Below are 19,986 nucleotides of genomic sequence, written 5' to 3' on the forward strand. Positions count from 1 at the left end.
TTATCAATGCTTTTGATATTTAGCCTAGTTAGTTAACAACTGCATTTATGGTAATAGAATTACTAAGAACAAATTTATCATAGTTTTGATGATATCATTTCAGTTTGACATAGATTTCTTTTGTATTTTAAAATAGGATATTGACTGGGTACAGACAGAGAAGCATGTTTTTGAGCAGGCATCTAATCACCCTTTTCTTGTTGGGCTGCATTCTTGCTTCCAGACAGAAAGCAGGTAAGATTGAAAGATAATGGAATGATACCTGGGTGTTACACATTTTGGTATATTACACAATAAGAACCCTTTCTACAGTAATTCCTAAAGTGGAAGTCACATGGAGACAGACACAACAGTACTATGCTTGTAATTTCCTGCTACTCATACTCCAACCAGTGATATCAATTTGACATTGGATCAGCATTAGGAAATTACCTGCTTTAGGCGAAAAAAAAAAAAAATAGCCAGGTCATAATTATGGCAGTAGAAATCCAACCTTTTAAATATCACCAAGATTCTAGTTTTAGGACTTAAATGTTCCTAGAGTTTAATTAGGGGGATAGATTCTAATTTCTTTTGCCTTAAGTGACAGTTGAAAATGACTTACACATTGCACATTCTAAAATTGGGGTGGGAGTGAGAGCTCTGGATTGCAAATGGTACTATTGGCTTGGCCACAAAGTTCATTCGGGTTTTTTATAAGATCTTATGGAAAAACCCAAACGAACTTTTTGGCCAACCCAATACTTTAGAATAGAAGTAGCAGGTTACAAATTATCTTTCTGATTTACTTTCTTGTACCTTCTGTGATTAAACAGCTTTCTACCCCAATCACCCTTTGTTTCCACCAAATTCCTGGAATTTTTGTTAAGGGTGAATCATGTAGAATGCTCTCTATGCTGTGACTGGTCTCTATAGTTTTAAAATGCAAAGTTACACCACCTTATTTTGGATCTTGGTTTCATGTGTTCTCTCCTGTTTTTTAGATTGTTCTTTGTCATAGAGTATGTTAATGGAGGAGATCTAATGTTTCATATGCAGCGACAAAGAAAACTTCCTGAAGAACATGCCAGGTAAGTTTTTTGTTTATTGTTTGCTTGTGTTGAAGTTTGGCGGGAGGAGCTATGGGACTTTTTATATGCCAGTGGTTGAAAACAGTAGATAAATCATTTATTTTGATACGAGCTAATTCTTTATAAGTCATGTAAAGGCTAAGCTAAAAGTTAAATTATATTATAATGTGATATATATTACATATATAATAATATAATTATAAGCAATTGAGAAGTACAAACAATGTTAAAGTGGATACCTTTAGTCTACGAAACTCAATTATTTTCAAATATTTTATCTATTCAGTATCAGCCACTAAAATAATTAATGAAATTATAAACACTTATTAATCTTATCAAGTTTGCAGTGATCACTGACAGTTTTTCATTAGAAGATTATTGTTCATATATACTTGAGAGTAATAAAACAATTCCTCTTAACCTATTATGTAATCGACTGTTCTTCCATAATTATAATTTCTTAATTGTTCTGCCTTTGGCTTTCCCCCCTCTGATCCCATCATTTATTTGTTTAGTGCCCTTAATTTGATATTCTTATACAGGATTGTAAATTGTTGGAGGACATAGGTGGGGAAGGATCATGGCCTTGGATAAGAAGTTTAATCCATGAGTGCCATGTTTTGTTTTGTTTTTTACACATAATTAGCAGTAATTCTACCCTTTTGCACTTCACAAGAGTAATGCCAAAATGAAGCATGTGAGTTTGTATATGTATGTAACAAAGATTAGAGATTCATTTTAAAAGAAAACTTATTTAGTGGAAATCTTGCTATTCATTGATATTTCTTGTCAAAAAGAGATAATAGCTTTCAATTTTATAAGAAGGTATAAAGTATATTAATCTGTCTCGGGGCCAAACTGCTGTTGTTGTTGTTGTTTAATTTACTGTATGTTCATTATTTATTTAGGCTTTAGCAAATGGTCACCCTTCATGGCAAAGCCACAGATGATATTTTGAATTGTGAATATAGCTGGTATTTGTTCCTTGTTTGTTCAGCTTGACTTGGGGAAAATAGTCTTGTTTTTATTGTATTAAAGTGCCTGTTCTGGTTTCATATCATCTTTGCTTTTCTAGGAACCAGAGTATAGGATAAGAGCTCAAGTTCCCTATTCCTAGAATTAAGTATCTGGAAGGTGTGTATTATGTACCTCCAAACATGATCATGATAACATTCACCAAAGCAGCCAAAAACCAGCTAGGGCGTTTCATTTTCATTATTCAGGTCAAAAATTCTGCTTACCACCAATGAGTTGGTGGCAGTTTTGAAAAGTTCTTTCTGTTGTAGAATAATTTCTTTTAATTCCTTTTCTAGAATTTTGGTATGGATTTTATGGTTTGAGTGGTCAACTTTCAGTATTCTTTCTATTTTAGACCAATCAGTGGTTCTTAGCATTTTGGGAGGTCACTGATCCCTTAGAGAAGTGATGAAAGCTATGGAAACTCTGTAGAAGGTGTCTCTGTACATACAACTTTGCGTCCAATTGTAGGAGTGTGGACTTTCTGAAGTCCATCCAAGGGCCCAGGTTAAGAACCCCTGCTTGAGACTTTCAAATTAAACCTTATGAAAAGCATGGGTTTAATTTAGACTGGAACTTTATAATTGTGTTTAGGGCTCAGCTATCTTAAAGTGGCACTTCAGTTTGTGTTTTGGTTTTGTTCCTAAAAACATTGAGAGAAAAAAAATCTTTTGACATGATTTTGATGTTCTGGTTTGCAGATGGGAGTAGGATTTAAATACCTTTCTGTAGGCACTTACCACAGTTTAAAAATTTGAATCAAATGAGTAATTTTTCATTTTATTTTAGATTTTACTCTGCAGAAATCAGTCTAGCATTAAATTATCTTCATGAACGGGGGATAATTTATAGAGATTTGAAATTGGACAACGTGTTGCTGGACTCTGAAGGACACATTAAACTCACTGACTATGGCATGTGTAAGGTGAGGGGAAACTTCTAGTTATTCAGAAGATCTCAGCAGCTCAGGAAATTGTTTCAGTCAAATTACATTTAATGATGGGGAAATAAGTGCTACTTTGTGCTAGAATTCCAAAAAGTATCCTAAACAAAGACAAATGTACTGATTTCCTAGCCATTTACAAAATTCCATATTTTCTGTGAGCGTTATATGTGCTATAAGAGTTAAGTTCTTTTTATTGTCTGTAATTTTTTGTCTTGAAAGTTGTGACACTATTGAAGAAAATTTGGAGGTAAAAACTGTCTACAAACCCACAACTTTAAAACAACTGCTTGCATATCACCTTCCAGTTTTTGCCATTTAATTGTGACTCTTAATGATGCACTCAAGATTTTCCTAGGAAATCTAACATTTTCTATATATATTTAAATTTAAATATCTGACATAAAATTCAGTAAAGCAAAATAAGAATTTTAGTTACTCTCAGGACATGTCCTTTATTTCTTGGTGTTTTATTCTTTTTGTAACAATGTTTCATTTACGGGTCCAATCTTTTTCCAGGAAATATGTAGGGGGCTACTCTCCTTGTCAAAATAGCTGGGACCAAATTATCTTCACACAGTGAATTCGGCAACAAGCATGTGAATGTGTTAATTGCCTTTCCCCATTCACCTGAGGGAAGTGCCTCCAGAGCCTGGTTCTTTTTATTGAAAGAAATTTGCGCATCCTGTTTTGCCTGGAAGATATTATTAGAGAAAAATCACTTGATCTTTTTGTTACTCTTAATGAAAAATAATAGTGGTTTGTTATATATTCCCATTCTTTCCAGAGATCCTCAATCAAGTTAATCATGATCTTTGATAAATCTGAGAGGTTTTATTCAGTAGTTCTTTTTTTTTTTTTTTTTTTTTTTTTTTTTTTTAAATTTTTATTTATTCATTTATTTATTTATTCATTCATTTATGGCTGTGTTGGGTCTTCGTTTCTGTGCGAGGGCTTTCTCTAGTTGTGGCAAGTGGGGGCCACTCTTCATCACGGTGCGCGGGCCTCTCACTGTAGCGGCCTCTCTTGTTGCGGAGCACAGGCTCCAGACGCGCAGGCTCAGTAATTGTGGCTCACGGGCGTAGTTGCTCCGCGACATGTGGGATCTTCCCAGACCAGGGCTCGAACCCGTGTCCCCCGCATTGGCAGGCAGACTCTCAACCACTGCGCCACCAGGGAAGCCCTATTCAGTAGTTCTTTAAATTGGTTGTCTTGCTTACCTCCTTTTCTGCCTCCTTCTCCAGGAGCTATTTGGTGTTATTAGTAGGAAATGACACCAGGATTGGAACTTGTGTTCAGAGACTTAACCAACAGTACTTTGTCTCTTTTCCAACTAACATATTTACGCCTGATGTTAAACCTTATGGGAAATAAATCCCCTGGAAATTTGAATGTTCTTATCTTATGACTTAACATCAGTATTTAAACTTACCTAATGTCTGACCTTCGGCATATATTGGATAAATTTCTTTTCCTTATAATTATTCTTTGGTAAATATAAATCATTCAAATTTTTTTTCATAGTTTCTCCAGAAATATTTTCTTTAGGTTTAATTAATTTAATTTCTTCAGTTTCTCACTAGATACTTTTATATAAAGAATGCAGGGACTTCCCTGGTGGTCCAGCGGTTAAGACTCTGCTCTCCCAGTGGAGGGCGTCCGGGTTTGATCCCTGGTCAGGGAACTAGGTCCCGCATGCCACAACTGAAGATCACGTACTCGGCAATGAAGATCCTGCGTCGCCTAAATAAATAAATATTAAAAAAAAAAAAAAAAAGAGGGATTTCCCTGGCATTCCAGTGGTTAAGACTTCGCCTTCCAATGCAGGGGGTGCAGGTTTGATCCCTGATCGGGGAGCTAAGGTCCCACATGCCTTGTGGCCAAAATACCAAAACATAAAACAGAAGCAATATTGTAACAAATTCAATAAAGACTTTTAAAAATGTATTAAAAAGTTTAAAAAGAATGCAGAGAATAGTAATGACTGGAGGCATATGAAAACTGCAATTAACATCTTCAGAGTTATGTTTGGAATATTTTATGAACATTGTTTTTTTTTATTGACGGAAAAACCAGCTATTTTGTGAATTGATGTGCCTTTAACTATTTTTTATCAGCAGGGGGTGTTATAATAATATCTATGTTATGCTGTAAATAATTTAGCTGATATGTTCAGATATCCAGTCAAAAGGTGAATGATTTAGTATAGTTCTTTTACAAGTTAACAGACTGCATCCCTTGCCTCTGAGTCTTACCCTGAAAGTGCATGTCACTCACCATGAGACTGTATGTCAAACCATTGCCCATAATACAAAACAACTTAAATCACATTCATATTTCTTTGTACAGGCATATCTCGTTTTACTGTGCTTCACAGATATTGCGTTTTCTACAAGTTGATGTTTTGTGGCAACCCTGTGTTGTCAGATGATGGTTAGCATTTTTTTTTAATATTTATTTATTTATTATTTTTTTATTTTTGGCTGCATTGAGTCCCAGAATCTTTTGCTGCAGTGCGCAGGCTTCTCTCTAGTTGTGGCGCATGGGCTCCAGAGCATGCGGGCTCAGTAGTTGCAGTGTGCAGGCTTAGTTGCCCTGCAGCATATGGGATCTTAGTTCCCTGACCAGGGATCGAACCCGCATCCCCTGCGTTGGAAGGCAGATTCTTAACCACTGGACCACCAGGGGAAGTCCTTGTTAGTATTTTTTAGCAATAAAGTTTTTTTAAAATTTTTATTGAAATATAGTTGATTTACAATGTTGTGTTTAAAGTATTTTTTATTTAAGGTATTCACTTTGTTTTTTAGACATAATGCTTTTGCACACTTAATAGATTACAGTGTAGTGTAAACATAATTTTTATATGCACTGGGAAACCAAAAATATTCATGTGACTCAATTTATTGTGATGTCATAAATGGGGGTCTGAAAGCAAACTACAGTATCTCCACGTATGCCTGTATACAAAAATAACATATATATCCCTGTTAGAGATCTTTAAAAAATCCTTGGAGTCACAACATATATTACTAAATAATTCTTCTAGATGTTTGTGTTAGTGTTATATATAATAGTGTAAAATTTGAAGACAAATACATACATCACGCCCAGAATATCTCTGTAGGAACACATAAGAACCTCATGACAGTGGTTGTCCCTAGGGAGCTGGAACTGGATGCGTCAGGGACCAGAATGGGAGGAAGGCTTGATTTTTAGTGTATATCTTCCCCCCCCAACCTTTTTGTTTGGAATTTCATACCATGTAATTTAACAATAGGGTAATGGTTAGATTCTAGGTACATATGTTGAATTGGATTTTTAGTTATTAATAATAGGAAGTCTGTAATTACATGGGAAATTACATAGCTATAAAGTAAAAAAAGCAGATGCTTAATTGTATATTTAATATTATTCAGCTTGTATTTAGACTATCTTTTTATTATTTTTAGTTTTAATTGAGGTATGGTTGATTTATAGTATTATATAAGTTTCAGATGTACAACATAGTGATTTATGGTTTTTAAAGATTGTAGTCCATTTATAGTTATTATAAAATTGGACTATATTCCCTGTGCTGTACAATATACCCTTGTGGCTTATTTATTTTATACATAGTAGTTTGTGCCTCTTAATCTCCTACCTCTATTTTGTCCCTTCCTTCTCCCTCTCCCTCTCCCCACTGGTAGCCACTAGTTTATTCTCTATATCTGTGAGTCTGTTTTTGTTGTTGTTACTATATTCACTTGTTTGTTTTATTTTTTAAATTCCACATATAAGTGATAGCATACAGTATTTGTCTTTCTCTGTCTGACTTATTTCAATAGCATAATAACCCTCCAAGTCTATCTATGTTGTTGTTAATGGCAAAATCTCATTCGTTTTTGTGGCTGAGTAGTATTCCAGTAGTATTTTGTCAGTGGTTTCCTTTGCTGTGCAAAAACTTTTAAGTTTAATTAGGTCCCTTTTGTTTATTTTTGCTTTTGTTTCCTTTGCCTTAGAAGATAGATCAAAAAATATATATATTGGTACAATATATGTCAAAGAGTATTCTGCCTATGTTTTCTTTTAGGAGTTTTGTGGTTTCTGGTCTTATATTTAGGTCTTCAATCCATTTTGAGTTTATTTTTGTATATGGGTGCGAAAATATTCTAATTTCATTCTTTTACATGTAGCTGTCCTGTTTTTCCAGCACCACTAATTGAAGAGACTGTCTTTTCTCCATTGTATACTCTTGCTTCCTTTGTCATAGACTAATTAACCACAAGTGAATGGGTTTATTTCTGGACTCTCTATTTCTGTTCCATTGATCTATGTGTCTGTTTTTGTGCCAGTACCACACTGTTTTCATTACTGTAGCTTTGTAGTATAGTCTGAAGTCAGGGCGCTTGATTCCTCCAACTCTTTTCTTAAGATTGTTTTGGCTCTTTCTTATTTAATTGCTTGTGGCCCAAGAATGGTCTGAATGATATTAGTCCTTTAAAATACATTGAGGTTTCTTTTATGCCTTAGTATTTGCAGTATCCCAAATGTACTTTAAAAAGGGTATGTAATCTCTATTTTGCATTCAAGGAGTCTCTCCCTCCTTTTCCGTTTCTCCACACATACACGTATATATATATATTCTATATGTGTGTAAACTATACATATTTTTAACTCTAGCTTTTGTCCAAATCTTTCTCTGCTTACTAATTTTTTTGTTGGTATGACCTACCATTTTTTGATATAGATGTGTTAAAATTACCTGTCATGATTGGGGATTGTACTATCAGTCCAGGCTGCTATAACAAGGTACTACAGATTAGGTGGCTTAAGCAACAAACACTTATTTCTCATGGTTCTGGAGACTGGGAAGTCCAAGATGAAGGTGCTGGCAGATTTGGTGTCTGAAGGCACCCCTCCTGGTTTGCAGAAGGGTAAAGGCATTCTTCGTGGTTTGCAGATGGCTGTCTTCCCGTTGTATCCTCAAATGGTGGGGAGAGAGAAAAGGGATAGCTCTCTTTCTCTTCTTATAAGAACATGAATCCCATCATGGGGCTCAAACCTCATGATCTAATTACCTCCCCAAAGGCCCCCCCCTCCCAATGCTATCACATTAGGGCTTCAGCATAAGAATATTAGGGGCATGTAAACATTCAGACAATAGCAGGGATTGTGAAGTCCTCTTAATAATTTTGTCCATTTTTACTAGTTGTATTTTGAGGCTGTGTTGTTAGCTACATACCAGTTTGTTTTAACTTCTTGGTGATTGTTCCATTTGTTATTGCGTAGTTTCTCTATTTATACATATTAGTGTGTTTTACCTTAATTTCCTCCATCCTGTAGCTATTAAAATACAAAACCAAAAAACGTGTGCCTTAGGAGAAATGACCAGAAGGGAAACATCTTAATGCCAGCAGTGGTTGTGTTAGGAGGTGGGATTTAAAGAGCTTCTTTTCTTCATAAAATATGATTCCTTTTACTCATGTAATTTAAGTTTTTCTATTACAATTTTACTTGAGTATAAATTATTTTAAGTGCCATTTTTATCTTAATTGAACTGACTCTTTACCTACATCTAATGAGGACAGGTTTTTTTTAAGGTATTTAGTAGCAACTCATGATTTTAATAATAAAGGCAACTGTGCTAGTGATATTTTATTTAAGCTCAATATATTACCTATAGATGCTGACCTTATATGATAGATGAAATAAAAGAGGTGAATTTGAAACAGATTTTGCATCTTATTATTTTTTTTCTTTTTTTTTAATAAAAGGAAGGATTACGGCCAGGAGATACAACCAGCACTTTCTGTGGTACTCCTAATTACATTGCTCCTGAAATTTTAAGAGGAGAAGATTATGGTAATAAATTGGTGGTATTTTGGCTATGTGCTAGAAGGGTGGTTAAATGTGGTACCAATTGCATTATAGTACACTATAGTATTTCAATACTGAGCTTATTAACATAAACTTTCTTGATCTTCTTAAAACCTACATAAAACCCCCAAATCCTGAAATCAGAGACGGTGGGACCTTGGCAGTATTTGGGGGTGCAAATTTGAATAATATTTTATTAGTAGCAAGCACTTAAGAGTACTAGGCACTATTCTAAGCAGTTTGCATATGTTAACTAAGTTAATCCTCTTAATAATCCTATGAGGTAAGCACTGTTAATTCACATTTTACAAACAAGGAAACTGATGTACAGAAAGGTTAAATAACTTGCCCAAGGTCATGTAGCTAGAAACTGGCAGAGTTGGGATTTAATCAGCCATGTGACTCCAGAGTCATAAACCTCTGGAAGATTGTTCAGATTTCCTGGGGTATTTCCCCCAGGAATCTGAAAGATGGAGGAAAGATTGCCTGCTTGTCACGAACCAGAGGATATGTTTATCTTAAGAAAACATTTGACCCTTTGGGTTCTGGCCCTTTGATTCCAGCAGTTGTAAAGGAGGATGGGTATTTCTGATAGCTGCTCATAATATGGTTCCAAAGTCCTTCAAGATCTTTAATTAGCTAGCAGAAAATCACGTTTCAGATCAAGGAAGGTTATTCTCAAATACAATTTCATTATATCCTCAAAACAAAATATTAGATACAGTCTATGAGTCTGAAATTATAGACATAATTGGGAAGCGAACCTTATGTTCCATTTTCAATATTTTATTTTTAAAGTTATCTTTTAGGCACCTCCCCTTTTTGATAAGTGAAATATTCCTATAATCCTCGATGCCTACCATGATAGCTGTAATGCATTTCGAGTTTACTTTTTCATTATGTTTATTTTTTTTATTATGTAATAAAATGAATCTCAAATTACTGACTTTTTAGAATGCAGGATGGATAATTTGTTGCTTTAAAATTTCTTTTTGAAGGTTTCAGTGTCGACTGGTGGGCTCTTGGAGTACTAATGTTTGAGATGATGGCAGGAAGGTCTCCATTTGATATTGTTGGGAGCTCCGATAACCCTGATCAAAACACAGAGGATTATCTTTTTCAAGGTAATTTGCAGTGTTTTACAGAGATTCACTGTGAATAATCTATTCTAGAGCATGAATGAGGATGGCTCAAGTTATTACTCTGAGTAAGAAAGAGGAGAATAATCTGGACAATATAGTCCTTAACACGTGAGGCTTTGAGTTCGTTTTTGTTGTGGTTGTTGTTTTGATCTATCCTTCCTACCTCTTAGTCTGTTCACATTTGCCAGCTACCTTCTCATACTCAAAAACGTAACAAAGAGGTTCCTTCAGATTGTACATCACAGAGACTGGAGGAAAGAATTGTGTAGCTGGAGAGGACTGTCTTTTCACCTGGACCATGAGGCTGAATGCATAAGTCCAAGAGCAATATGAGGAAAAAGTAGAGTACCAAGAAGATGAGAGGGATCAAAAGATGAAGAAAAAAGCCCCACAATCGGAAATACAAAGAATTGAACAGAACGGAAACAAGCAGACAAGCACAAGGACCCCTCCCCCACCAACACACAGTCCAAAGAAGTGTGAAGACTGCCATAAAATTCTACATTTCATAATTAAGGCCGTCACAGGAAATGAATGGATATTTCATGTAATAGGAAATCCAGCTGGCTGTGGAATATATGGAAAGACGTTCAACCTCACTACTAATTAGGGGTGTGCACATTAAAACATTACTGAGCTACCATTTTATACCTACACATTTGGCAAAAATTTTAAAGTCTGATAATACTAGTGCTGGTGAGGATATGGAGCAACTGGAACTCTGGTGGCAGGAGTGAAAATGGACACAACAGCTTTGGAAAATAATTTGGCAACGTCTAATAAAATCGAATATAGTAATATGTGCCACACATTTTACAGATACTAACTCATTTAAACCTCATAACACCCCGATGAATCAGGTATTATTTTTATTCCAATTTTACAGATGAGGAAACTAAGGTAAGGTAGTCAAAGAATAAAACATATGCATATAATGATAAAAACTGTTCAGAGTAGATAGAGGCTGTCTCTGAGAAGGAAGGAGAGGAATGGGACTGGGAAAGTACACAAGACGCTTAGGTAGTGTATGTAATGTCTTTGGTTTTTTTCTGCTAGAATGCCTTAAATACCTCATAATAAAAATATAAAGATTAAAGCCCTGTAAAAGTTAAATATAATGCCGTAAATTTTATCTTTCTAGTTATTTTGGAAAAACAAATTCGCATACCACGTTCTTTGTCTGTAAAAGCTGCAAGTGTCCTGAAGAGCTTCCTCAACAAGGTATAAATTGTGTATAAAATCTTTAGTGATTTATCTCTATACAAATGAAGCTGGTAAGGAGAGGTTCAGGCAACGTAAAATTCCAAAACATCAGAGTATGTAATTTTTCAGTTAGATCTGGAACTTGTCTCTTCAGCAAAGAGTAGGTTGACAGAATTAGATCCTGAGGTGAGTTGTTCTTTCCATTTTGCCAATATAATTTACCCCCAGCTTTATATTACATATGGTGTTTTTAATGTAAGTGAAAAATACCATGTACTCAGGGAAAAATTGCATCCTGGGGATAGCCTTAATTGTACTTTCAGCTCTGTTTTTCAGTTTTCTTTAGATTATTATTCATAGAATGTCTTAACTTATTGAGCACTTAGTGCAGTAGTGTTCCCTACAAATTCTCATATCACAACCCTATAATTAGATAATATTCAGAAGAAATGAAATGCTACCATTGGCGCTTTAAAAAATCTGAACATCTGAAAATTCTGTCGTTGTTTGTTGCAGTTGGTAGGCTAGAAGAGTTTTAGGATCTAAGATTACGATTCTGAACTATCTTTACTCATAACACTTCTAACACCAAATATGCAGGTTTCTTCCACACCAACCAATTTTCCAATTCTTACGTTAAAATCTTATTTTAAATAAATGGTAGGTTAGAAAGTAGGTTGATGTGCATTTATTTATTTATTTATTTAAAGAGCCCTCTCTCTAACACCAATCTACTACTTCTTCATTTTTTTTTTAATAAATTTTATTTATTTTTTAATTTTTGGCTGTGTTGGGTCTTCATTGCTGCATGGGCTTTTCCCTGGTTGCCGCGAACGGGGGCTACTCTTTGTTGCGGTGCGTGGGCTTCTCATTGTGGTGGCTTCTCCTGTTGCAGAGCATGGGCTCTAGGTGTGCGGGCTTCAGTAGTTGTGGCACGTGGGCTCAGTAGTTGTGGCACGCGGGCTCTAGAGCGCAGGCTCAGTAGTTGTGGCGCACGGGCTTAGTTGCTCCACGGCATGTGGGATCTTCCCAGACCAGGGCTCAAACCTGTGTCCCCTGCATTGGCAGGTAGATTCTTAACCACTGCACCACCAGGGAAGCCCTGCATTTATTTTCTAAGATAAACAGATAAGATAATGATGAATTTTAATAAAATAAGAAATTCAGGCTTGTTTTAAATGAGTATTTTATGTGAGGAAAGATTTAAACTGGAAACCTAAGTGAAAAGTGAAGGTGAGAAGTGTCAATATGCAAAACAAAATGTCTTTTACTGCAAAGAAAAATGGGAACGTGTTCTCATTCATGATAATTTTATAAGTTGCAGGCCCCTTCTCAGTGCAGTGATTCAGATAATGGTTATATCGTTGCGCTATACAAAGATTATGGTTGTTGTAATTGGGCATAGGGCTTTTAAATTGAGCTAAAAACAAACTTGTAAAGTTTGGGGGTTTGCATATTTTGACTATCGCTCTAACCCATGTCAAAGAAAAAGCTGGATGTTGCCCAGTTGATTCTGCTGCTCTTTTTCCTCCCATTTTTCTTTAGCAAGGTGTGGCCACATCTCTCCACTCGCATTACAAGGATAGCTGGAGAGAGAGCCATGAGGAAATCTTACTTGTCACAAGCTTCAGATACTCATTTGAGTATCTAGTGTTGCACTTTCTAGAAAAGAAAGGTAGACCATTCTGAGTTCAGACATAAAGGTATCATATAATAGACACAAAACACAGGTCACAAAGATGATTTATTTCTAAAGCAGGATATTCACCCAGTTCTTGAAACATTTCTTTCCACCATAGGACCCAAAGGAACGATTGGGTTGTCATCCTCAAACAGGATTTGCTGATATTCAGGGACACCCATTCTTCCGAAATGTTGATTGGGATATGGTATGTAAATTGGACTGTTTTATATATTAGGTTTCATTATTTTCTTGGGCCAAAATTTATTAACTTAAAAGAATATTGGAAAACTAGTATATCACAGCTTAAATAATTTAAAACCACTCTCTTCAGTGCTTTTAAAAAAGCTTTTGAAACAGTAAAAGCTTAGAACATTAATTTAATGGAGCAGGTTGTAATATTATTGAGGCCTGCATCAATGTTCAGATTTGTAAATTATTTCCATCAATGTGAATATTGTAGACCAATGCCTAGGGACTCATTTTAATAAGACTGGGAAATATCTGAGGACAGAGGAGAAATGTAGAGGTGGAATATTTCTAAGAATGCAGGCTTGAGCTGTCATCCACTATGTCTTTTCTAGATGGAGCAAAAGCAGGTGGTACCTCCCTTTAAACCAAATATTTCTGGGGAATTTGGTTTGGACAACTTTGATTCTCAGTTTACTAATGAACCTGTCCAGCTCACTCCAGATGATGAGTAAGTAATTCTGTAGACTGAAATATTTTTCAAGTTCTTTGAAAGTCCCATTTTTAATGGCTACACAGTGTTTCATTATCAGATTATGCTGTATTTTATCTAATCATTCAGTTATGGGATGTTTGAATTATACAATTATAAAAACGGTAATTGTCATTTTCTTCTTTGCTTTACGTGTATTATCTCTAATTCTCACAACAACCTTGTAAACTTAGTTGTCATCATCTTCGTTTTACAGATGAGGAAACCAAGGCTCAGAGAGGTTAAGCAAAGTTATGCAGCTATGAGGTGGCAGAGCCAGGATTCAAACCCAAGTCTGACTAAGGCCTGTGCTCTTTCCACTCCACTGCGCTGTTTCCCATTCTGATGATGACCATCTTTGTCTGAGTTCCTGAGTATCACCTTAAGATAGATTCCTAGACGGGGAATTAGGTCAAAGGGTGCGAAATTTTTAAAGCTCTTGATATGTATTGCCAAATTACTTTTTAAAAAGATTACATCAACATATCAAGTCCAGGCAGCAGTGATCTGACATACTCTTTGTGTTTACGCTGTATCTTTTAAAGTTTAGAATAACTTGGGGATATTTGATCCTTCACCTGTCATTACAGATTCATTCTCTCATCTCATAAAGCCCTTTCTGCTTGGCAGTCATTTTACTTTTACATCTTGTTAGTTCTTATCACGTTCCTCACCGCAGCTGTTCTAAACTATCTCTACATTTTAGAAGCCTACCCCTGCCTTCATCACTCTAAATGGATTAACCTTGCCTTGAGTTGACTGCCAGGATTGCGACCTCTCTGCTGTGAGCTTGCTCCCTTTCCAGCTGTCACCAGACCACCTTGCATCTCAGAATTGCTCTCTAACTCTTCCCAAACTTTTGCTTCTTCCCAATTCTTGGAAGGCAAGGGGTCCTCTCCCCTTTTCCTCCAGGGTTCATTTTGTCAGTTATCTCCACTACTCTACCTTCCTTAACTTCTCTTTTCCAGCTTCTTTCCCTCTACTTATAAACATGTTCAACTATCCTAATTTTTTCCACTTCTTTGAACCACCACATTTTTTTCTCATTTTCCTTTCATCTTCGAGCTTTTTCACAAATAGTTAATAGATGCTTATGGTAAAAGAAAAATAAATAAGCACTATCTCTATTAAATTCCTTCAGAGTAGTCAACATTGATTATCTTACACTTTCTTGCTGCCAGCCCTTTAACCTCTTACAATTTAACCTGCTTTTTCACCTGTTGAAGGTTGAATTGACTTCTTAATTTCTAAATTTTAAAGCATTTTTTGATCTGCCCCCATCTCCTCCGATGTCAGTAAAGCGTCTGGCACTCATGGCCTGCTTTAGTTGGCACTGCCTACCCTCATTCTGCGTCATCTCTTTAACCACTTGTCATCTTATTTTCCCTGTCCCCTTGAGACTAGGATGCTCTGTGGTTCTATTCATGACTGCCTTCTCTTTGCTATATGCAGTTGGTACCTTGGAGATTTCAGCCAACCCCGTAGCATGGATACCAGCTATTAAATGACTCCCAGCTAAATTGGCAAACAATTCTTGAGCAAAAGGCACTATGCTAAGTACTGCACATTCAAAGACGATCAAGGCATAGGCCAATCTCTTAGAAAGCTTACTGGCTACTAGAGGAGGGAGAGGTGTACCCAAATCATTATTTCTGGCAGCATTGTGTATTAGAAAGAGCACTGGATTGAACCAAAAGATAGGAATTTGAATCCCGAAGCCACCTCTTACCAGCTGGGTACCCTGGGTGTGAATTGTATAACTTCTCTGAGCCTGTGTCTTCTCGTATTGCCTACCTCCCAAGGTGCTGTGAAGAATAAATGAGCGGTGGTTTCTAAAGCTCCTAGCCCCTGCCCTGATATCTCTCCTGAGCTGCATTTCCCTCTACTAGTTTAAACATCTCTCCTAGTTTGTCAGATACGCACCTCAAACCTATGAAGTCTAAATTGTTCTCACTCGGGTCCTTGTTTTTATTTACCCTTTTCTGCTTGTTGTACCACCACGCAGTCCTGCATTCGGATTCAAGAGCTGAGTCAGTGGTTGTTGACTCTAACTTTTCCTTTCCAAACTACATAATACCTTCAGCAGCCAAGGCCTCGTCTCTTTTTGCTTTACTTCATCACTTGTGTCGTTTCCATTCCCACTGCCATAAGCCCAGCTCAGGTCTCTCAGATCATACGTAGACTATCATGCCATCCTAACTGACTCCTTCTTTACTTTGCAGCCTATTCGGTGCACTCAGGAAGTACCACTCCAGTTCTTTAACTCCTTTCATCAGAAACCTTCAGTAACTCCTACATTGCCTAGCAGAAAAAGTCTATCCCCTCGGTTAGTAATTAAGGCCTCCCGCCATCTGCTTCAGCCTGACTTTCTAGCCATATCTCTCACTATACTCTAACACAAACGCTGCGTTCTCATCAGGCTCAGTTACTCACCATTCCCTGATAGCATGCTGTTAACATTTCCTCTCTATTCCTCCTTCCTTTTCACCTATTGAAATCTTCCCCATCTTTCAGAGCTACCTCAGATGTAACCAGACCTTTGATGGATCAAGGTGGACCTACTTAGTGTAAACGTCACTGGCTTCCTTGAGCTAGCCATTACCTTCCAACATCCTCTGCCACTTAACACCCTTCTATTCCTGTGCTCCAACTCTAATAAATTACTGGCATTCCCCAGACCTACCATAATCTTTCATAATTCCATTCAGTAAGTGTTTGTGGAATGATACTGCCTTTCTTGATTTCTCCAAGTAGAAGTCACCTTTTTCTTTAGAACTGTGGTTAGAGTAGAACTTAGCTTGTTGTGTAGGAAACTTAGCAGGTACTGCTTTCTGTTATGTGACGTACCTACCTTCCTTCTCTTCTTGAAGGAAGAGACTATGTCCTGTGTAACGTGGTGCTCTGCAGTATGGTACGAACATTTAAGTAGTAAAATATTTGATGGAAATACTCTTGTGAATTAAACTAGGAGCCCAGTGTAGCAGAATGCCAACCTCTCTGCTCCCTGTGACCCACTGCCTCCCTGTGGTGACCCTTCCTCACTCCAGGTCTTTCAGTGTTCTTCTTCCTGTTGTCTTTTCATTTTGGTTAACTTCTTCTGGGCCTTCTCTTCACCATCTTCCATCTGGCTGCTAAATTGCACACTAATACAGACCTGGATGTTACATTATGAATGTCGTTCAGGTCAAAAGTTAAGATTACCTAGGATTATGACAATTTGTACCTTTTTTATTCCCAGTCTTCAGTTTTGGACTACTTTTTGGTTCTAAACTTGCTCGTGGGATTATTAGTCTTTTTTGATTTTCAACATTCCTGATTCTTCTAGAAAATGTTTTGGGGTTAATCTAAAAACTTGTAGATTTTCCCCCCGTAACTTATATAAATTAGCCTTATTTTTAATTTTTTAATCTTATTTTTCCATTTAAGTAAAAAATCAAAGAAATCTTGATGATGAAAATTATTTTTCTTTCAACAGTGACATTGTGAGGAAGATCGATCAGTCTGAATTTGAAGGTTTTGAGTACATTAATCCTCTTTTGATGTCTGCAGAAGAATGTGTCTGATCCTCCTTTCTCAACTATGCATTTTGCTTGTGTTGCCATTTAGTGCATGGATAAACTTGTTACCAGCCTGGATACAAAGAACCATTTTATATTTTTCACCTGCAAAAAAAAGCACTCAGTATATTCTATTGTTGGCTGTAAGAGTCAATTATTACATCTAAGTTTAACTATGGAAAAAAAATGAAACTAGTTTGCAGACAATCATGTCAAAATTTAGTTACACTGGTAATCCAGCAACCTACTGATGAATAATAAAGTTGTCTTTTTTGTTTAAAGGAAGTACTGACTAAAAAGAGTATCTGTTGCATTAAGGCACATGGTGGGATTACATCATAAGCCTCCCCTGATTTTTGTCATACTCATGAAGTCATTTAAGTGTCTAATTTTGGAATAAAAGAGTAATGCAAAATACAACTTGTTATATTACCTATTACTTTCTGAGTTCTGTGTGTTTAAAAATTCAGCTGTAAATTTTATCATTGCCTTAGCAAATTAAATTATTGATTTTTAAGGCAACAATTATAAATTGGTAATAAAAGATGTTGCTTGCTTAGAATGAGGGAATACAGATTCTCCTTGAGGAAGAAAATAGGCACATTTTATTAAGAATCAGATTCCAAATCGTTAGCTGTTTTTGAAAAACTGATTCAAGTGATTTCTTTAGTATGTTAAGGGGTTAGTGTCTGAGCTTGTCCCTGTAGCGGGAACTTTAACTGGAGTGTTAATAAATGTAGTTCAGAGAACCCAGGATGCAGTTAAATGGAACACTTCTCAGTATATAAAGAGGAAAAAATAGAAACTTAAAATAGATACAGAAAAGTGCAATGGTAATATTTATTTCTTATTGGACAGTAAATCTCACAGTCGCTTTTTGTGATTTGACTTAAATAATAAGGAAGCACTCACTTGCTACCAAATGTAAAAGCATTCCATTATCCAGTGGACACAGAATGTATACTATTTTTTCCTTATAATTCAGTATACAGGAAAATAATTTATCTTCCAAATAGTGTCTGAACCATGCTTGTTTCTTCCCCAAACCACATTATCCATACTTTCAGATCCTGTTTGTGGAGTCTTCAATGAAACTCAAGAAACAATAATGAAGTAAACATGAATAAATCTTCAGGATATGCACGTACACTCACATTCATCACAGTTCCAGCTCCTTAAGTGAGTTTTTGTTAAGTAGATAACACATGTAATCAGAGTAGAATACATTTCAGGGACAGAGTTCTTCAGATTATTTTTTATTAATATTAGTGTTTAACAATTTATTATTTAAAGTGACACCAATGATAGCATCCTTCTGTTGTTTATTTTAAATTTTTTTTTATGAAAAGGGACTTAAAAAATAACCATGATCGTTTAAATTACTTATAATTGTCCAATGTTAGTAAAATGTAACTTTTAGGAAAGCTATCTAGCCTTAAATTTAGAATGATTTAGAGTATGTAGGCATTTAATAAATTATCTCTTTTTGAGGGGCACGGGGATGCTGCATTTCATTTGAAATGTAATTTTTCCAAAGTTTCTGGCCATGTACTCTCTTTTCTTTGAATAGCTATGTCTGAAAGCAATGAAAACCTCCAAGGAAATGTTTATATAATTTACATGTTTATTTAAGAGGTATGTATGTTTCCCTTAAGACCTGAAACTTGTTTTAAAACAAAAAGCAATATTCACTTCAAATCATAAATTTATAGAAATTTTTGACATATCAGAAATATGTTTATCATCTTGCTTTTAAATGGTACTGTTTCCCTTAGGGCATTCGTTCTCAAGTTTTAGAATGTGGAATAATCACGCAGTCAGTGTGTTTAATATGCACATTACTGGGCCTGCCTTAGAGTTCTGTTGGGTCTTTGGACCTCATTTTGAGAAACATTTTTTTGAGTTTCTCTTTTAGTTTGTCCTTAGTTACATATTAGAGAGAGTATTCATGATAAAACATTTTGAGAAGGGGTGGACAGTTACTATCTTATCTACAATTTTAAATGAGTTTTGAGTAAATGACTTCTTCAAGTTAGATATCTTCTAAAAAACAAATCCATCAGTTTTCTATCAATGTTCCAAATGATGAAACATTTTTCTGTGATGAGGTTTTAACCATTATTCAGGGTGGCCCTTTTTTTTTAATATTTTTTTTAAAAAAACTAATATTTACTGTGTATATTTTATACAGAATTGAATTACAAATATGTTTTAAATTGTATTCTGGTTTTTGTAGTCCTTATGTGCCATGCCAATTCTTTTTATATTACATAGAAGTTGTTTCAGATTACTCACCAGGGGACTAAGGCAATTGACAGAATGGTTGGAATTTTGGTATTCTAAGAAAAAATTTATTTTGTATAAGCATGTATGTGGTCAGATCATTTTACGTGTATGCAGCCTGAAATGCATATCAGGTATTATGCTTGTTTAGTACCTGTACATTTACTTTTAAATTTTGTTTTGTTTTGATTTTTGTCATGTAGAATACTGCCTTGGTATAATGTGATCTGTATTTGTGTACCTTTTTTTTTACTTTCAAATCTTTAAATAAAATGTTTAATACTCATCAAGATTGGAACATGTTTAATATGTAGCATACCAGAGTTTTGTGAAAGAACAAAGGCGTAGCAAAATTTGTTCAAGAAGAGAAATGAAAGTTTTAGAGTTTGGAATTTTGCTGTACTTAAAGCAGCATTGGTAGTTCTGATGCCATATTGTAGACATCTACTCATAAGATATAGTTCAGTGTTTTGTTTTTTTTTTTAAACAACTCATCAGCTCTTTAATTAATTA

The 19,986-nt window shown here is 35.6% G+C and overlaps 1 protein-coding gene across 5 annotated transcripts in view; it reads left to right on the top strand.

Moving 5' to 3' along the window:
- Positions 1-19,759, top strand: part of PRKCI (protein kinase C iota) — an 81,213-nt gene extending 61,454 nt beyond the window's left edge. For 3 of the 5 annotated variants that reach the window (XM_082458979.1, XM_082458976.1, XM_082458978.1), the window contains 9 exons: positions 137-234; positions 984-1,070; positions 2,877-3,012; positions 8,784-8,871; positions 9,885-10,010; positions 11,170-11,249; positions 13,031-13,120; positions 13,497-13,612; positions 17,109-19,759. In XM_082458979.1, coding sequence (XP_082315105.1) covers positions 137-234; positions 984-1,070; positions 2,877-3,012; positions 8,784-8,871; positions 9,885-10,010; positions 11,170-11,249; positions 13,031-13,120; positions 13,497-13,612; positions 17,109-17,196 — 909 coding nt within the window. In that variant the 3' untranslated portion in view covers positions 17,197-19,759. The remainder of the gene's footprint in view (positions 1-136; positions 235-983; positions 1,071-2,876; positions 3,013-8,783; positions 8,872-9,884; positions 10,011-11,169; positions 11,250-13,030; positions 13,121-13,496; positions 13,613-17,108) is intronic. The other 2 variants (XM_082458977.1, XM_082458980.1) reach the window with 2 other exon arrangements.
- The last annotated feature ends 227 nt before the right edge of the window (positions 19,760-19,986 follow it).

The sequence above is a fragment of the Balaenoptera physalus genome, assembly GCF_965194825.1.
Source record: "Balaenoptera physalus genome assembly, chromosome: 4".
In the NCBI taxonomy this organism is placed as follows: domain Eukaryota; kingdom Metazoa; phylum Chordata; class Mammalia; order Artiodactyla; family Balaenopteridae; genus Balaenoptera; species Balaenoptera physalus.